Source organism: Pygoscelis adeliae, unplaced genomic scaffold (genome assembly GCF_000699105.1).
Source record: "Pygoscelis adeliae isolate BGI_AS28 unplaced genomic scaffold, ASM69910v1 Scaffold436, whole genome shotgun sequence".
NCBI lineage: Eukaryota > Metazoa > Chordata > Aves > Sphenisciformes > Spheniscidae > Pygoscelis > Pygoscelis adeliae.
The window spans coordinates 192,272-209,856 of record NW_008825051.1 but is presented as its reverse complement, the minus strand read 5'-3'; the positions used below and the strand labels follow the sequence as shown (position 1 = coordinate 209,856).

At 47.4% G+C, this 17,585-nt stretch overlaps 1 protein-coding gene across 1 annotated transcript in view; it reads left to right on the top strand.

Annotated features, from left to right (window-relative positions):
- The window catches only part of CACNA1B (calcium channel, voltage-dependent, N type, alpha 1B subunit), a 306,403-nt gene that overhangs the window by 284,002 nt on the left and 4,816 nt on the right, over positions 1 to 17,585 (top strand). Inside the window, 6 exon segments of the mRNA XM_009326378.1 lie at positions 8,184 to 8,292; positions 10,257 to 10,364; positions 11,660 to 11,772; positions 12,691 to 12,818; positions 13,950 to 14,108; positions 14,616 to 14,712. Of these exon segments, the coding sequence (XP_009324653.1) occupies positions 8,184 to 8,292; positions 10,257 to 10,364; positions 11,660 to 11,772; positions 12,691 to 12,818; positions 13,950 to 14,108; positions 14,616 to 14,712 (714 nt within the window).

Sequence of the window (17,585 nt, the reverse complement as noted above, 5' to 3'; positions counted from 1 at the left end):
GATCTGCTCTCAGGTCACACATGCATACCAGAAGCATAAAGCTCTCCCTCCCCTCCCCCCCCACAAAAAAAAATCTTGTACAGTTAAAAAAGGAAGCAAATAAAAGGGGATAAAAAGATCATGTGTTAAAATAGGCATTTTAAACAAGTGTTTTGGCTGATTTTCATAGTGTGGCATCTCTGTGCCTCTATGCGATTGTTCTCAACTGTTGCAGCAGACTTTCCCCGGGCAGAGGCACTGCAGATGTGCCTTCCCTAGTCTCTCTTTTCCTTGCGAGTTAGCTGGTATCTCGTTTAATTTGTCTGTCTTTACAGAACAGATCCACAGAACTTAGGTACTTATGAATGGTTTCTTTTTAAAATACAGACTCCTGATTTTTTTAAAGACTCATCTTTAATTTTTACCCATCTACTAAGAAACCTCTAAAAGGTGTCTGTGAATGACTGAACCATAAGTAGAGATGGGTTCAAGTCCAACAGCTCAAATCTAGACTGAACATCAGATTTCTCTGAGCTTTTGGAGGTGATCAGATTCATTTTGCATGTTATCAAAGAGCCCCAAACTACAGAAATATGGACTTAAGACAAGATCTGAATTTTTCCCATGGTGTAAGGCTGCAGCTTGGGCTGACCCACACTCCCAGCTATGGCTGCTGATAGAACTAAACCCTCATGGGGAGGCAGTACTGGTTTTTGCTCCCTCCCTCCTCTACTTCTATGTGCAGCACTAGGAACAGCACATCCACAGAGACAGCTTGGCGCTGAGCATCTTCCCCCAGATGATGGGCGTCGCGCGCCCCGCGTCCCCTCGGTGGCTGGTCGCCCCCCCCCCCCCGGTGTCACTCTTGCTGTCATCCCGCAGTTGATGGGACACTTGGGGAGGACAGTGCAGAGGGACAACAAACCCCTCGTCCTGCAGCCGCAGCTCAGTCAGTGCCGACAGCAGCCAGGGCTTTATCTGTGTGCTATTTTCGCTCTCTCCCTCTGAACCAAATGATTTTTTAAAAAAACCTTACTGTTCTGTCTGGCAAAAGCTCTTTTGCCCCACATGTCCACCCTTTTTCTTTCCATATATATTTTTCCCAGTCCTCTCTGCAAAGGTTTTGTGTGTTTCCCCCCCTGTCTTCGTCTGTGTTGCCTTCTCAGTATGTGCACACTGTCATTTCGTTTGGATTTTTCCCTCTTTGCAGCCTCCTCGGCTGCTGTCCTTCCTTTCTGCTGTTTTCTGGTTCCCCTTTCACAACTGTTCTCCTTGGTCAGCGTGACCAGCCTCTGCAGTTTCGTGCGCGTGGCTTGCTGCTTGCCTGGAGGTGCATGCGTGGGGTCCTCCGGCCACACTGCTCGGGCACCAGGAGAGCTCTATCCTGCACTGGGGGGGGTGAGAAAAGGGTGAAGGAACAGAATTTTAAAATATCTTCTACTCAGTCAGATGAAAAGAGGGAAGAAAACCACTTTGACTTCACTCTGGTGTCTTGAGATTTGATCGCTTGTCCATTTTCAGATGAGGGGGGTGGTGGTTTTTGCACTCTGTTTACAGTCATGTATTGAGACTTTGAAGCCTCTTAGACAGACTCAGCTTGTCTGTAGCGAAGGGTCCTGGGGTTTTATACGCTATTTAGTAGTAGCAATAAGGGCAGAGCGGCAGCCAGCTTTGCTGTCACCTGGAGTCAGTCCGTCCTTTGCACCACAGAGCTTTGCATGCATCTTCAGAGAAAATGGGAGAAGGAAATGGCCATGACGCTGCTAAATCTCTCTGGCACTACAGTGCTGTCAAGATATCTTGCAGGTATCTGCAAGAGCGGGGTTGGTGGAGGGGTTTTTTGAGAGCTTGAGGGCGTGATTCTTAGGAACGGTGTGGTGCTAGGAGAGGCAATAACCCAAGCCTTTCCCCACTGCTCTTCAAAGTCATCTTTTTACCTCCCTCTCTGGGGACAGGAAAAGACAGCATCAGCAGCAGGCACATCACCTCTGTCCAAGTCTAGCTCTGGGTGAAACCCTGCATGGGGTCTGCAGGGCGATGCTGGCAGCCAGAGGGGGGCTCCTGACTTTATTTTGTGGTTCCATTGGTGCTGTCAAGCATGGCTTTGCACGCCCTATTTCAAGGGTGATTTATTGCAGGGATTAGGAGGGCTCTGGCTCTCCCTTTATCACCTCCTGATATGGCCAAGGCTCCTGGACATGTGATAGGGGGTGATCTCAGAGCTGGGCTGACGCCCCATCTGCACCAGGGCTGCACCTCACCTTGCCCATCGCTGCCACGTGGATTTTAAAATCTGGATTAGGTCCCTGAAGGCTAAACGAGAGTTTAAATGGTCCAGTTGCTAGCTGCCCAGCCTTGCTACCTCTTCTGCACAGAGCTAGCATCACGCATTACTTTTGCTGGACAAGGAGCAAGATTGAACTTACTGAAGGTAGGATGACCACTCCATGCAACAGTTGTGTGCCAGAGACAAAGCCCACATTTTGGGGCACAGACCTGGCTCCTCTGTTGACCGTGGGAGGGAGGAAGGCCATGGCCAGCCTCTCTGAAACCAACAGAAGAGTTAAATGAGAGTAGAATAATTACAACTAGGTCGGGGTGAATTATTCATAACAAATAATTTATTTACCAAACTCAGCCCTGTTTCCCACAAGCAGCTCTCCATTGTCCCGAATTTATTCACGTTTGGGGATTATTCCCAGAGTAGTTCTTGTCCCAGAAGCTGCGCGGGAGCTGCTGATGGGGTGCTCTTAATAATTCAAATCCATCGAGGTGCCAGCTAGTTTTTCTGGCATTCATAGCTCAGTATGCTCTTCTTCCTGCTAAAGTTTGGACAAATGTGTCGGTGAATAAGATTTATGGTGCAGATATTTCTGTTCAGTGCTCACTTTCTGGGTCAGGCTGGGAGCCAGTAGGAGACCTTTTATCCTGGCTTTTGACACCGGGATGAATTTTCCCCCATTTCACTAACACATTCCCTGCCTATTCGGACATTGTCCAAGAAGTTTCTAAGCAGAAGATCTGCAGAAACCAAACGCTGAAAGGGCATGAATTCTGTCAATTCTGCTTGACACAAAGGTTTGGTTTCTCATTAGTGATGCCTTTGTTTATTTGCAATTAAATCACAGCTAGAAGCTGAGGGGTGTTGCACCCCTCCTGACCACACAAGCAACCAGAGCAAAAAGCATTGCCTCCCTAACCCTGGCTGTAATTGGTTACTACCTCGTTATCTGCACAGAGTTAATTAGGAGACTCTAGAGACAATATTGCAGCTCCCGCCTCTGGGGCCTTTTCCTGCAGAAACATTAACGAGCTCCCCTCGCCCTCGCTTGCTCGGGGGATGCCTCCGAAACTGCCTAATTAAAATCAAGGGCTGGAGGAGGGTTCCCCAAGCGCGGTTGGGAAATAGGAGCGGGGACTCCATCTGCTGCTGGCTGCTTTTCCCCAAACGCTCTTGGAGGAAATTGGAGATGGGAGGAAGAGGAGCAGCATGGGGAGCAGGGAAGATCTCTCCTGCCAGGTCTGGGTACCTGGGAAGGATTTTTATCTTTTTTTCCTGCTCCCCAGTTATTAATTCACCTGAACGCCCCTTGTTTGTGGCTGGCAATTCCCAGGGCACCCCAAGTGATGCAAGCTTTCTACTAGTGCGGGGAAGCATCGGATCCCCTGCCATCTGCATCAGCAGGCTCATATGTTTTCCTTCTGGGGTCTAGAAAGATGGAAAATTATCCAAATCAGATTTTTTTTTTTTTAATCAAATTTTTGTATCGCATTCCAAAGCATGAGGACCTGGTAAGATGTGGCCTTGAAGTGCAACTTCAGCCAGAAGAAACAGCAAAAATGCAGGGAGATGTTAATTTTACGTTAAACTGTGTACAGACTAAACAATGGGTTCAGGTTTTTTTAACCATGTTGTTGCCCATGCTGTATGAAAAACATTGAGATTTTCTCTTCTATCCTGGTTAGGGATGAAAATCAAAAGTTCTTGATTAATTTTTCAAAGAGCAATTTGGGGTCAGTCAGAATATTTGACTTTGAGAAATTTTACCAATTTTAGTTGGATTCCAGTTCCTTTTAAATGGGTCCTATAGAAATGTAAATGAATTAAAATATAGGTAAAATTAGAAAGTAGCCTTGAAAGGATTGAAATTTCTTGCTCTGCACATGTTGGAAGGAAACATTTTTACGTTAAGGTTGTTTTATAATATTGGGGGGAGAAATTAAGATTTTTTGTTTGTTTGTTCGCAGTTTTAGTCTTTCAGTTACGTCTCTGGTGCTAGGAAAATGCACTAGACGATGTGCAGGGAAGTTCAGGTGCCGAGTCCCTCCTCTGGGGCGGCTGTGCCAATGTCTGGCTGACTCCTTGGCTCCTCTGGGTGTCAACAGCAGTGCAGGGACATGGTGTCAGCATGTCTCACCATACTGCCTTCTCCCTTGCCTCCCCCACATGGTGTGGTGGCAAAGCTATTTTGAATCAAAGATGAATCAATCCCTTTCCCCCAACTGCTTCATTTACAGCAGGAGCTCTCCCAGAAATGTGGTATATGCATTTGAGCAACATATTTTCTCAATTCACGCTTCCAAGAAAGCAATTTTCACTGATGTTGTGATGGATCTGGGGTGGCTTGTAGCCGAAACCTGTTGGGCTTAGCTGCAGCAGGTTGTAAGTCAATTCTGTCCCATTTAATGGCTTTTTTGGCTAGGAAATGGGCAGCTGCTTTGCCCTGGTAGGTGCAACTTGCAACCCACCTTGCAATGCAAGTGTTCCTCAGCTGGCTGCCAACAGCCTGCCCCAGGGGAGGACAGGGAGATGCATCCCAGTTAGCCACCCCAAGAGAGAGGAGAGAGTGAGACATCCCACCCAAGCCAGACCAAGCCTCCCCTCTCCTGACATGACTGCTAGAGCCACAGTCCCCAGCTAGGGGCTGTGAGATACGCAAGGGCCTGCAGAACGACCACACTCTCTGTTGGTTGACGGTTTATCAGATCAGAAATTGCAATGACCTAAAGGTGTCCAGGTTGACCAGTTTGCATATTGGGATGGAAAAAACGCTATAGACTAGGCAGCACTGAGGGTAGTGTGGAGAGGAGGGAAGGGACGTGGTCCGGGGAGAGACTCTTCCAGGTGGCTGTTTGCAGCACTCCTACTCAGCACTTGCACGTGAGTTTTGCTCAGCCAACCTTCCTGCAAATGTGCAGTCACAAGTGTGCATTCCCTTGGAAAATTTCCCTTGGAAAATCTCCCTCTAAATCCTTTGTCCCTGATTAAAACTTAGGAGGAAAGACCTTCTTAGAGCATTGCTCTGTACAGCTGTGATGTGGCCTGTGTTCTGCATCCATTTCCTCTGGGAATTTTTTCTAGAAAGTCAGTTGAAGGGACCTGGGACACCTCAGTCAGAAAATGTTTTTTGGCACTAGTTTTTGTGAGGATAGAGCTCTCCTGGGAGGAATTATTTCTCATCTGCTTGTTCTTCACTTCCATGCATCTTCTTTCTCTCTCCATCCCTTAACTCTCTCTCCCACTGAACTGGGATTCAGTGGGACTCTGTAAGTGGTAACTGTGGGCTCACATGGATATAATAATTTTGTTGTAACTTTTTGTGTGCTGAGAGCAGAAGTCTGAATTAAAATCCTGTTTCATTTGACACAAGTGAACAGAAAAAATTGTTGTGGTGTTGCCAGCATTTGATACTGTCATTGAATTTTAAAGGGAGGAGAGTCTTGGCTTTGATTTCCCTATCTCTGAGGCTTGTCAGACATGGAAGATAACCTCTGGGCATGCTTTAAGAAAGCTCTTTGAGATTACAATGGTTTGTCTCAGACTTTAGGAGACAGGGTAGGTTGTTACACGAGTCTCTTGTCCCTGCAGCATGCAACGGGATCCGAAGACATGTAATAAGATAGATAGGGAGGGCCCAGCTCCTCTGAATGTCAGCTCACTTCAGAAGCAGACATTTTGCACTGGACCAGTGCCATCTGCCCTCCATCAGCACCAGCACACGTGCCCCTTGGCAGGGATGTTTTCTCCTTGGCTGGCAGAAGGTACCAGGACTGGAGTCTGTCCTCTCTCAGGGTACCAAAATGCCTAAGGCAGCTCAGTTCATACCTCTGGGAAACTGTGTGCCAGAGATTTCTCAAAGCAGGGAGGCTAACCCAGTGATGGAAAGGGAGACCAAGTCTTTATTCACCAGTCTTGGCTTGGTTTTGGGTAGAGCATAGGAGCAGGAATCAGGGCTCACTGAGTGCTCTGCCCCACTCTGCCTCTCACTTCGCCTGAGACTCCAGGCAGGTCCCTGCTCTCCATTACACCATGTTTCTCTTCACCAGCAAAAACTGCCTATAAGCAGCAGTGCTTCTACCACACAGCTTCCCCAGGCCAGCAAGGAGGGTGAGAGGGGTTGCACGAGGCCCCCCGGAGCCACTGCACTCGCATCTGAAGGGAGGATTGCACCAGTAAAGCTGCATCTCTGAAAAATATTCACAACCCTTGACATTGCATAGTATTACAGTGTACAGAGCCAAAGTGGGATCTGGCCTCGTCTGTGCACTCTGCTGCGGCAGCTTACTGCCTCGGTGAGTCTGCAGCCCGCTGCTGACTGCGCTGAAATTTCTTCAGCAGCATGTTGGGCTGTTGTTAAACAAAGAGCAGCTTTCTGTACAGCGATAGGGATCGAAATAACAGCCTAAGCAGCTTTCAGATGCGGATGAAATTCCCTCCGGAGCAAGGGGCCCAGGCCAAGCTAACACTTGGTTTTACAGGCTGCTGCGAGGCTCTGCTCAGACAAATTAACACCCAGTGACTTCCTCGGGTTGCATGTACCCTCAGAGAACGGAAACACAGAGGCTTGTCTGATATGGCTCCGGCCAAGGAAGTTTCTAAACAGCTTGTGAAAGCCAAGGAGCTGAGAAAACATTAGGTTGCCGAAGGAGAAGAAATCCATCCTTTAAATGCGTTGCTAAGGTTATCAGCAAGGCTTAGAGAGTGCTTCTCCCCATCTGCATTCACATGCTCTGCTGCCAGCGGTATTAAGGGAGCCACAGGTTTCCAAAGCAATCTCAGGTACTTCATTGCTTACAAGAATGATGAATTTGCCATATCAGAGGCGATCCTGACTGGTGATGGGGAAGGAGTTGCTACCAGGTCTGAAGATCTTGGAAGACAGTGATCCTGAGGAACTATTTTATGTTCAAATTGAAAGAACATAATCGGGGGAAATTATAGTCCTGCTTATGTTAATCCAGCCTCTTCCCCTATGGGTAAGGTCCAGATGGAGCTGTGTAGCTCATTGACTGGAAGTAACGGAGAAGAACTTCAGAGCTCCGGGGATGCCCACAGGAAAAGGAGGTAAGAGGCAGAACCCAAGTGTCTCCAATAAAAAGGATATTGCACACCTTTAGCTATTAGCAGCCAGTCCCAAACTGCCCCAGAGTACTTGAGGCACACCGCAGGGCTCACCAGCCTTATTTTCTAGTGTGCTTCAGGCTGTGTACAAAACACATCATCACAGGACCACTCCACAGGCTGCACAGCTCCTGTATGAAGCACTCACACACCTCCTGTTGTCATTGCCACCAAAAGTGCCTTCCTCACATCCCGCTCACTGGCAAGGCCAGCTGCACAGCTGGAAGAGGCGCAGTCACTTTCTGGATGGAGCCGCATCCTCAGGTGGTGGATGCAAATCCTCCGTCATCTTACTTCATTCAATGGTGCCAGGTCCCATTTGTTGCTATTGCTCCTGTTGTAGAACCAGAATATAGGTGAAGGAAACTGATGTAGGAAAGGATGGCTTCACGGTTTGTATATCTCCTGAGCATGCTGCTTTGGCAGGGGTGACGGGTACCAGCCACATGTCTGGAGGCTGCAGACATAGTTGGAGACTTGTCAGGAGCAGCGTGCCAGGCTCTGACATGGGATGAGAGCATTCAAACGGACTTCTTTTTTTGGAAGAACTCTCTTTGTACAATTGCAGTACAAATGCTGGCAAATCAACTGTTTAACCACTAAAGCCATCGTTACAGCTCAGACCTGCTCCTGAAAAGGAGTTGATGTCTGTATGGAGAAGATGCATTTTAGCTCAGTGCACAAGAGGTGAACACACGTTTGTAATCTGGCTCTTTCTACGGGCTCACTGGTGAGGAGGGAAGGGGTGGGGGGGGGGGGGCACCCTGACCCGTGCTCACAGCCACTGCGTTTCTCTCTCCAGCGCCTGGTGCGGATGAACATGCCAATCTCACCTGAAGATTTAACCGTCCACTTCACGTCCACGCTGATGGCCTTGATCCGCACTGCCCTAGAAATCAAACTCGCCTCAGGTGAGAGAGAGGTGATGTCTGACAGCACGTGTGGGCTCAAACCCCAACTTGTCTGTTGGCTTGGTGTCCTCCCGAAACCACCGAAATCCTGCCCCAGGTGGAAATCCTATTTTCTTGTTGCCTGCCTGCCATCTGCCAGCGCCCGAGGACAAGGGAGCCTCGGGGACAGGCAACAGAGCGGTCCTGAGCATCACTCTGCCTTTGGGGTGGCTGCATACTGGCAGCCCTGTCAATGAGACGTGGAGAGCTTTGGCCATCCCAGTTGAGAGCTCTCGGAGGAGAAGCCCTGTGCGTGTGCTCGTTGCTGTATAACAGAAATCAGAGTTTTCACACCTCTTTTCTTAACTATTCCAGCATGAGGGAAAAACAGCCCTTCTTCTCCAATTGCTGTCTGCTGGCAGCGAAGCAGTGACTCCAAGTGCCATGAACCGCGTTCTGCCTTGAGATAAAATTTAATTATTTAAGAGTTTAATCAGGCATTTACTTGACTTCCCAATTAAACATTGTAATGTAATAAAATACACTGGCCTTTTCTCTGGGTCGTTACACTATTTAATCACGCTGGCTGGGGTCAGAATCAAGGCATGACTGGCCAAAGCACTTTTATACCTAATTTAAAAGCTAACAGGAGGTCACAACGCTCTTATGAGCAAAGGGCAGGGCAGGGTTAGGATGTTGTGCTTTTCCTGAGCGGTTTTAGGCCAGCTGTTCAACCTCTCTGTATTAATTACCTCCCTCATATGTTGCTTAAACTTTGCCTTTGATGCTTTGTGTAGGCACTGCTGGAAGACAAAATTTTGAGGTCACTGGGACTCCCCTAGGGAGTGACACCAAGTATCACACACTCATTTCTAAGGATGCATTTAGGACTGCCTGGGATTTTAGAGGCTCGCACCTTATTTTAGTAATAACCTCTAGATAAGGATGCTGACAGTTTGTATTATTTTAGGCTTCTAGTTACCTGTCAGCAATAGTAATTCAAGCAGCCTTTTTCAACTGAAAAAGGTTCCCCCCACCCTTTTCTTTGGCTGCACACTGGAAGGGAACCAGAGAAGAGAGCTCAGCTGATAGCGCTGGATCTTTCTAAGATTTATATCTGCGGTGGATTGTGAGTTTTTGACCTGTTTTGTTGTTATGTGCTTTGTTTGAATAGGTTTTGTGTGCTACATTTAATTGAGTCTTTAGTGGGACCCTTAATAAACCCTCCCTAATGAGTTTCCATGTTGGAGTTCAAACCACTGTGTAGCGGAGTGCCCAGAGCCTCCTCCCATTACTTTTCTCTTAGAAAAATAATTTCTGTCATTCAGATGAACTACTTAATTGCCTACCGTGTGGTGCATTCATTTGGGAGCTGGCCTCTTGGCTTACATATGCTTTAATCACTTTCCACTTGTGTATTAAGACCTCACTTTGGCCATTTGAATAATGCCGCCGTGTTCGGCTCTTTCTGTTTTACCTTGTGATATGGCTGCTGTTTGGTGCTGCTGATACAGCACAGCGTCCGTATGTCTCATTGCCAAAGACATTGGGAAGACTTGGTGGTGGAGGGGGTTTATAATCAATCACGGCATTGCTCATAGTCCAGCACCTCAGACCAGGTCCTTTGCATCACACCTGGGAGGTGCTGCTGCTTTCTGCTGACACCACCCAGCACCTCAAATGAGCAGGCACCTGCAGTTACGTAGAATAACTCTGAGCTTAAGTTTAAGACCCAAGTAACAGCAGAGGGTCAGCAGGTTGAAGCGATGATGGTCCTGCTGAGTTCACACACTTTTGTCACGGAGGAGGTCACCGATTCCCTTTGCAACATCTGCTGCAGCTGGCGCTGGCTTGCTGTTCTCAAGAAATGGGAGTGGGGGAAATGCCTCCTCCTGTGCTTGCTGTGCAAATAGTGGTATGCGCTGGCAGGACAAGGATTTTCACCCTTCTTCATGTGCCTCTTTCTCTCCCCTCCCTTCCTGCAGGGGGTGTTAAACAGCACCAGTGTGATGCTGAGTTGAGAAAGGAGATCTCGCTGGTTTGGCCCAATCTGTCCCAGAAAACTCTGGATTTGCTGGTGCCTCCTCACAAACGTAAGTGGTTCATCAGCAAGCCCCCAACCCATCCCAGCCACTCGAGAAGCCCAGAGTAGGTTTCTCCCTCCTTGCCTGCTCTGTCCCTAGCCCCATCTAGACGCACAGTCATCTAGAGGATGCAGCAAAGAAACTGAGTGCAGTTCAGCTTCTAGGTACCCTCTCCGCAGGGTTCACAGCCTGCACCTCCATGCCGTGGTCACATAAGGAGTAGGGAAGCTGAGGTCACATCTAGGCATGTATTTCATTATGCTACATGTAGATTTCCTGTACTTAGAAAAAAAAGAAAAAAGAACAGTGCCGAGAACCCTAACCCTAACCCTATGTTAGGGACCAATGCCCTGTGTAGCCTCTTCCAGAGCTTTTTCATAGCTTTGTCTGCCTCCAGCCTGTGCCTGACAGGACAGGAGAGCAATTTCTACCATCTGGGCTCCAGAACACCAGGAGAAGAAAACTAAAGTTTGCGGAGAACTTACAGAATCAGAAGTGAGGTATTTTGGGGCTAAAGGCCTTTGTGTTACTTGATGATGTCCGGGGCAAATGTGGTGAGAAAATGGAAAGTTTGCCATTATCTTGATTGGCCCAGACAAGGGCTCTGGATTCCTGATTAATGAGAAACAGTGCAGAGCAATAAAGGCATTGTTAATTAAGAAAAAACGAGGGAGCTGAGGAGGTGCAAATCAGTGGGCAATGACTGCTTAAGTCTTTTCCTCCCGTCCTCTCTTGATGCCTATATATCTGCTGCTTTAACTCTTCGCTCTAAGGTAAATGCTCCATTGCCGTGCAAGGAAGGGCTGGTAGCATAACTGTGAGGGTGAAAAAAGACATCTGGAAAGATGAAATACTCTTTAAATGCATATTAGCCCATTATGCCCTGGTTGACTGTAATTCAAAGAAATAGGAATAAGGCTTCTTTGTTGATAAAAACCTGGCTGTGGATCTGGTATTAATTTAGCAATTCTTCTGTCGGCAATGCTTACAATGCCACAGAGTTTTCCTGCCTGGTTTTTTTCTACACGGTCTCTGTGAATGTTTGCCATCCTCCTCAGATGTGAAAGGCAGCAACAGGCAAAGATCTGAAGAAGTCTGTTGTAACCTTTTCTTGGTCTTTTTTCTTTCTCCCACTTTTCTCTGTCCATTTTGCCTCACGATTCTAATGTCACCTCTTCTTTCTCCTTGTTTTTCACGCCCATTTGTTGTTATTTCTTGTGCTCTTTGACTTATTCTTCTCTTCTCCTGATCTTTTCCCGTTCCTCACCTGAATGTCTCTGCTGCGTTTCATCATCCTCTGACAGCCGATGAGATGACTGTGGGGAAGGTCTACGCAGCACTGATGATATTCGACTTCTACAAGCAGAACAAGAACAGCAGGGAACAAGTCCACCAGCCACCTGGAGGCCTCTGCCAGGTACTCAGCCAAAAGGTGTCCTTCTCAGTCCTCCCTCCTGAGCAGCCTCTTCTCCACTGTTGGGCAGCTCTCACGAGAGTCACTGGCATGTTTCATCCAGAAAGTCTGGATGCTTCTCCAGGCAGGATTTGAAAATGCTGTCTCAAAAATGGAAAGCTCTCCTGAAAGTCTCTCTTTCTCAAAAAATAAAAATAAAAAAAAAATGTTGCCATTTCCTTTTCCAGTAGGTCTGGAAAGATCTTTTCCAAAAAATGTCAAGTGACATTTGGCAGTCTAAGTCTTATTTTCAGAAGTGGCCTAGGGACTGTGGAACACCAAAAGATTTCTTTGGGACACTGAAGAACTATTGAAAGCTGATGATAGTTTGGCTATAAAATGTTTAAGTTACTTTTGAAAATGGGAATTATTCAAAATCATTTTGGCTCCAATAGATTTGAAGATTTTTACAATTTCTTGAAAATATTTGTACACAACTGGCTTGGGATTGAAATCCCAATGGTTTCTGATAGCACAAATACCTATTGGTTTCAGGATGATCATTCAGCTGACCTCCAGCGTGGCCTGTCTGTCTGTCTCGCAGATGGGAGGCTACAGCAGACCCAGTGTCACAACGAGCCGCCTGAATTGCACAGCCCCTTTGGTCACATCAGTGTATGAAATCCCTGCTGCGCTCTGGTGACTGGGGGAATGCTTTGTTAGAGGGAAGGGGATTGCAGCACAACTTTGGCTTGTGCAAAGCTGAGGGCAGCAAGTGTCCTTCAGAGCCTCTTACAGCTATGGGAAGGCTGGGGCGTGCTTTCTGCTGGGCTGATCTCTCAGGACGACAAAGTGGACTTTTTATTAACTGGGAAAAGCACCGCAGCCCATCCTCTCCATACACGGCTCTGTCTCTTGACGACCTTTCCTTGTGCTTTGCAGCCCGGACCGGTGTCGCTCTTCCACCCCCTGAAGGCCACTTTGGAGCAAACCCAGCCTGCGCCGTTCAACAACGCAAAGGCGTTCCTTCGCCAGAAAAGCTCAGCCTCACTCAACAACGGGGGTGCCTTGTGAGTATCCTGTGACCTCCCCACCAAAGCTGTAACGCAGAGAAAAAACGGGCACACTGGCTGTATGCATCAACCCGACCACTGCTGGTTCAGTTGCTCTGGAGGTGGAGCAGCACAGCTGGTGACACCAAGACCAGCAGCCCCTTCACGCCATGGCTGGGACAATTTCCCACCGGTGGCCTCCAAACTGCCTCTGTGTGGCTCTGCTTCCCACTGCTGCCTCAGGTGCAGTTATCCATGTGGTGGTAGCGTTGGGTTCTCCAGAGCTGCATGTTTTCTTAATGGTCTCTGAATCTTAACAGGAGAGCTTTCCGTTGTGGCTAGTTGTGAGTTTGCTTACAGGAATTTGGGATCATTGCAAAACAACCAAACAAACCCCGACCCACCAACCACCACTGCAGTGAGTTCTTGGGAGTCAAAAGGTCCTCGGGAACAAAGTTGTCCCTCGAGCTTATGGCACTTGGTAACAGCAAGAGCTTCTTGAGACTTTCCAGGACAGAATCTGGCTCTTTCTCTTTGGGCAAAACAATACCTCCACAGAGAGCTTACCAAACAGTTATAGTAACAGTGATTCCCAATCAATTCCCCGTTTCCTGCTTTTCTTCGGGTGACTTTTCTCTGGGTCACAAGCACTATGGATTTTTAATGATAGACACTTGAAGTTTAAATGTCCCAGATAACCCCGATGGGGAAATCAACATCAGACTTAACAGTAAAACCCAGGGCCACCTGTACCACTGTACACTCAGTGAATGTAGTTTAGCATGACCACAGATGTGTTTGACCAACGTCTAACTGGTCTTGCATACATAATTTCCCTGAACTCCAAAATTTTTCATTCTTCTTCATCAGAACTTAAGCTGCAGAAGTTGTTTTCCTTAGTTACTGAAAAAAAAATGTGATGGCTGGTTTGATTTCCTTGTTGCTCATGGGATCTTCAGGCTGTATAGGAAGTGGCCCTGGCAAAACCCAGGGGACCTTATAGCTTCACCAGCAGCTGTGCCTACCCTGCAACTAGTTTCACAGGTGAAACCTCAAAGGGTATCTGAGTGGTTTACCTTTATCACAGTAAGGTCAGCAAAATCTCTTTGCAAAAGAGTTAATCTTTTTTTCCTCTTTTCCTTCTGACAGGCCAGCCCCAGAGGGCGGGATCAAAGAGTCCAGTTCCTGGGGGACCCAACGCACCCAGGACATGTTTTATGAAACCAGGACACCAGCTTTTGAACGAGGCCACTCAGAAGAAATCCCCATTGAACGGGTGAGCAAACAGAGTGAAGATGTGAAGACAGGGTGAGATGGAGTAGGCAGTAGATCTTTCCCTTGAGACAAGCACTATTCTGTCTCCTACAACCCCAAATTTGCTTGAACGTTATGGAAAAAAACCAAATCTGGTAGCTTCTACAGTCTGATAGCTGTACATGTGGACATGCTTTTCATGGAATTATGTGTCTGCTGCAATAGGTTACTTACGGTTATCTCTTCCTAGTTGTCCTATTGTCCCAATCCCATTGTCATCAGTGTACAAACTCAGATGATGGGTTTCACAGGTCACAGCTGGGGTTTATTGTCATGGCTGGTGGAAGAGCTTGGCCCATTGTTGTCCTTGTTAAAGACAGCACTGTAGACAGAGTAACCTGGGCACTCCACAGCTTTTAATTTACTCTCTTTCCCACATTAGTATCTCTTCACAATTAAATCAAGCTTAGCAGAAGCCTGCTCAGATGATGGCTTCAAAGCTGATGTTCAAGTTCTTGCTACTGAAACCATTTCTTGTTTCGATTAGGTGGTAGAAATGAGGGAAATCAGCCCCACACTTGCCAATGGAGAGCACCAACCAGGCCTGGAGAGCCAGGGGCGGGCGGCTTCCATGCCACGCCTGGCCGCTGAAACTCAGGTGAGCAAGGGAGACTTTACTGGCAGTGGGAGACCGAGAGTGGGTCAAGAAATCGGTATCTTCTCTCTGCTTGCCCGTGTTGATGGAAGCTGCTTGCTAATATTTGTTTTAAAAGATGTTTGCTGAACCTGGAGACAGGTAACCAGCCTTTGTGCTTGGATGGCAGGTATTCATGCGTAGACACAGCACTGTCCCCACTTTTACTCGTCCCTGGTTGCAGCAATAAGCAACGTAGAGAAATCCCTCTGTCTGGGTAGCTAACCGATGACTACCCACTCAAGAGTGTCTATTCTGATTAACTGGGGATAATACTGTTTGCCAGCCTGTATTCCTGGACAGCATGTTTCCCGTTGAGAGTTGCATGCCATCTATCCAGGCAGTCAAGGCATGCTCCTGTGCCCTACCCATAAAGAACACTGGACGTGTGCTGTGATTCTCTTTGATGAATGTAGTAGGTACAGAACATACCAGGGAGCTTGCACCTGAAAAGCTTCATTGAGACACTAAGCACCCGCCCTGTTTTTTTTCTCTTCCCACAATATTTAGCATATACTGTATTGTGACTTTGGTCAGTAAAATGTTGTTGAGGATCTCCCTTGTTTAACTTCTTGTAAAGAAATCCCGTCACTAGAGTTGACTTTTACAGCAACTCGTGGGTGCGACTTAGTGCGTAGGATGTCATGGTTTTCGCAGTTCATTTTTGGGCATTTCACATGTTTGTTGCCAGCTTGTTGTCCCGGATGCTCTCCAGCCACTGTCCTGCCTCCTGCGTGTCAGAACATCTTACCACTTGCAGTCCTGTCTCTCTCATTCAAAGGGCCTGATTCATACCGTCAGGAGTGAGCAGCCCGTGGTGGTGGGCTGTTTCCATTGCTCTCCATGGGAAGCAGAACGTGGAAGATATGCTGCACCCTAAAACTAAAAGCCTGTGTATTGCATACGCTGCAATAGCTTCAACAGATATAAACTTCTTGCTAACGTGCTCAGGCTGGCACAAGCTACACTTCATTGGCTAGCAAATTTCCCAGCTGACTTCAGAAACTGCAGTCTTTGTATGAAAGCTGGGATTCTCTGCGTTATCAGGAACACTACTCAACATGCTTAATAAAAGACCCCAAAGCAAACCCATACTCCCTTCCTTTCCCCTTCCCAGAACAAAGTTGTCCTTTATTCTAGACCACAAGCAGCGTCTTTCCTTCCACGGCAATGCAGTTGGCAGCAGCAATGCCAGCAGCATGAGCCTTTGCTTGGGAAACTCCTCTCCATTGCAGTCAGATATTTGCAGAAGTGAGTGTCTCTTGCAGAAGCATGGTACGCGTTCCGCAGGGCACAGCTGCCCCACGTGGAAGCCGTCTATTCTCATTATGAATCAGGCCCATAATATCTGAGCAGATCTAACCTCATTTAATAATAGAATGTTTTGGTGGTTGTAGCTTCAGCTGAATAACTGATGTACTTCTGTGTGTGTCTTCCCCCTCCATGCCCTCCACCCTCCCTCTCACGTGCTGCTTCTGCTCCCCCCAAACTTTGAGTTCTTTATAACTCTTATTTGCAATGTTTTCTGTTTCTGGATGTCTCCCTTTCTGTTTGCCTGTCATTCCTCTGTCTTTTTATGTTCCACATTTTAAAAAAAAATCTTCCTATGCTTTCAATCTCACCTCCTCCCTCCCTCTTTGCTGTCCTCCTCCCCCATCATCTCCCCTCCCTTGTCGTCATCGTGTCTGCTGCACATCTGCCGTGATGTCTGACAATGGCTGTACTGTGGGGCTGCTTCAAATAATGTCTCTCATCTTGTCCGAATTGTTTGCAGAGGAGCAAAGCACGGTCACCTGGGAGTTACCTAGCAGTATGTAGTTTGCACTAAGTTGTATCCTATTAAATTCATGTTAAGAAATAATTAACCTTCCTTAACCCTTTACTTTTTTCCCTTCTCATTTGGAGTCCAATGTTGCACCGACGCAGCCGCTATCTCTTTCCACTTTGCTGCAGTTCCCTCGATCCACAATTGCACGCCGCACGCTGTAATAGCAGGGACTTTTTGTTTGTTTGTTTTGCTTATTTATTTGTTTTTGTATGCCTTGTTGCACAGGAATTTAGGAAGTGGAAACAGTTGCTTTGGTAATGAAGAAGCAATTAGTAACTCTCTGAAGGGTTATGGTATAATCTCCCGAGGCTTGTAGAGAGTCTGTGCATGCCCCGTTGACGTAACGAGAGCATTGTCAGGATTTATGGAAAGGGTATTCATTGCTTTGCCACTTCCCATTAGTGTCAGTGGGGACTTCTGTCCCTGGAATAAGCACAGAATCAAGTCCAAAGAGAAATGTTCATTTCTTATGGATTTGGATGGCTTTTTGTTGGAAAACCTGTTGTCTTCTTCCTGGCAGCTCCTAAATGGGTTTTGGAAATCTGGATAAGTGTTTTTAGTGGGAAGTATTTTCACTTTTCACTTTTTTGCCCATATCAGACAATTCCCGAATCTGACTGTCCAGTTTATGGACCTCTCTGCCCTCCTCCATCTTCAGGCTCAACAGGAAGCAAGGAGGACAAACATGAAGATCTTCAGTATAATTTCTTGCCCATAGAGAGTGCACACAGCAAGAGACACAGGAGACAAATGCAGCACAACATGGTCCTGCTAACTGAACTGGTGCAGACCCTGGGGATGTAGCGATGCCGCAGGCTATGCTGTGCTCCCCCACCCCAGCAGTGTCTGCCTTGTGTCTCTGACAAACCTTCCAGCTCTACCGCTCCACCTTGCCCTCCAGTGGGAAGCACCAAAATTTGGGTAACTGCCTAGCAAGAGGGAGAGCGGCAAACAGAAATTCAGCCCAGACTGCACCTTTACAAGCAAGATAACCCACCCGCAAAAGCCC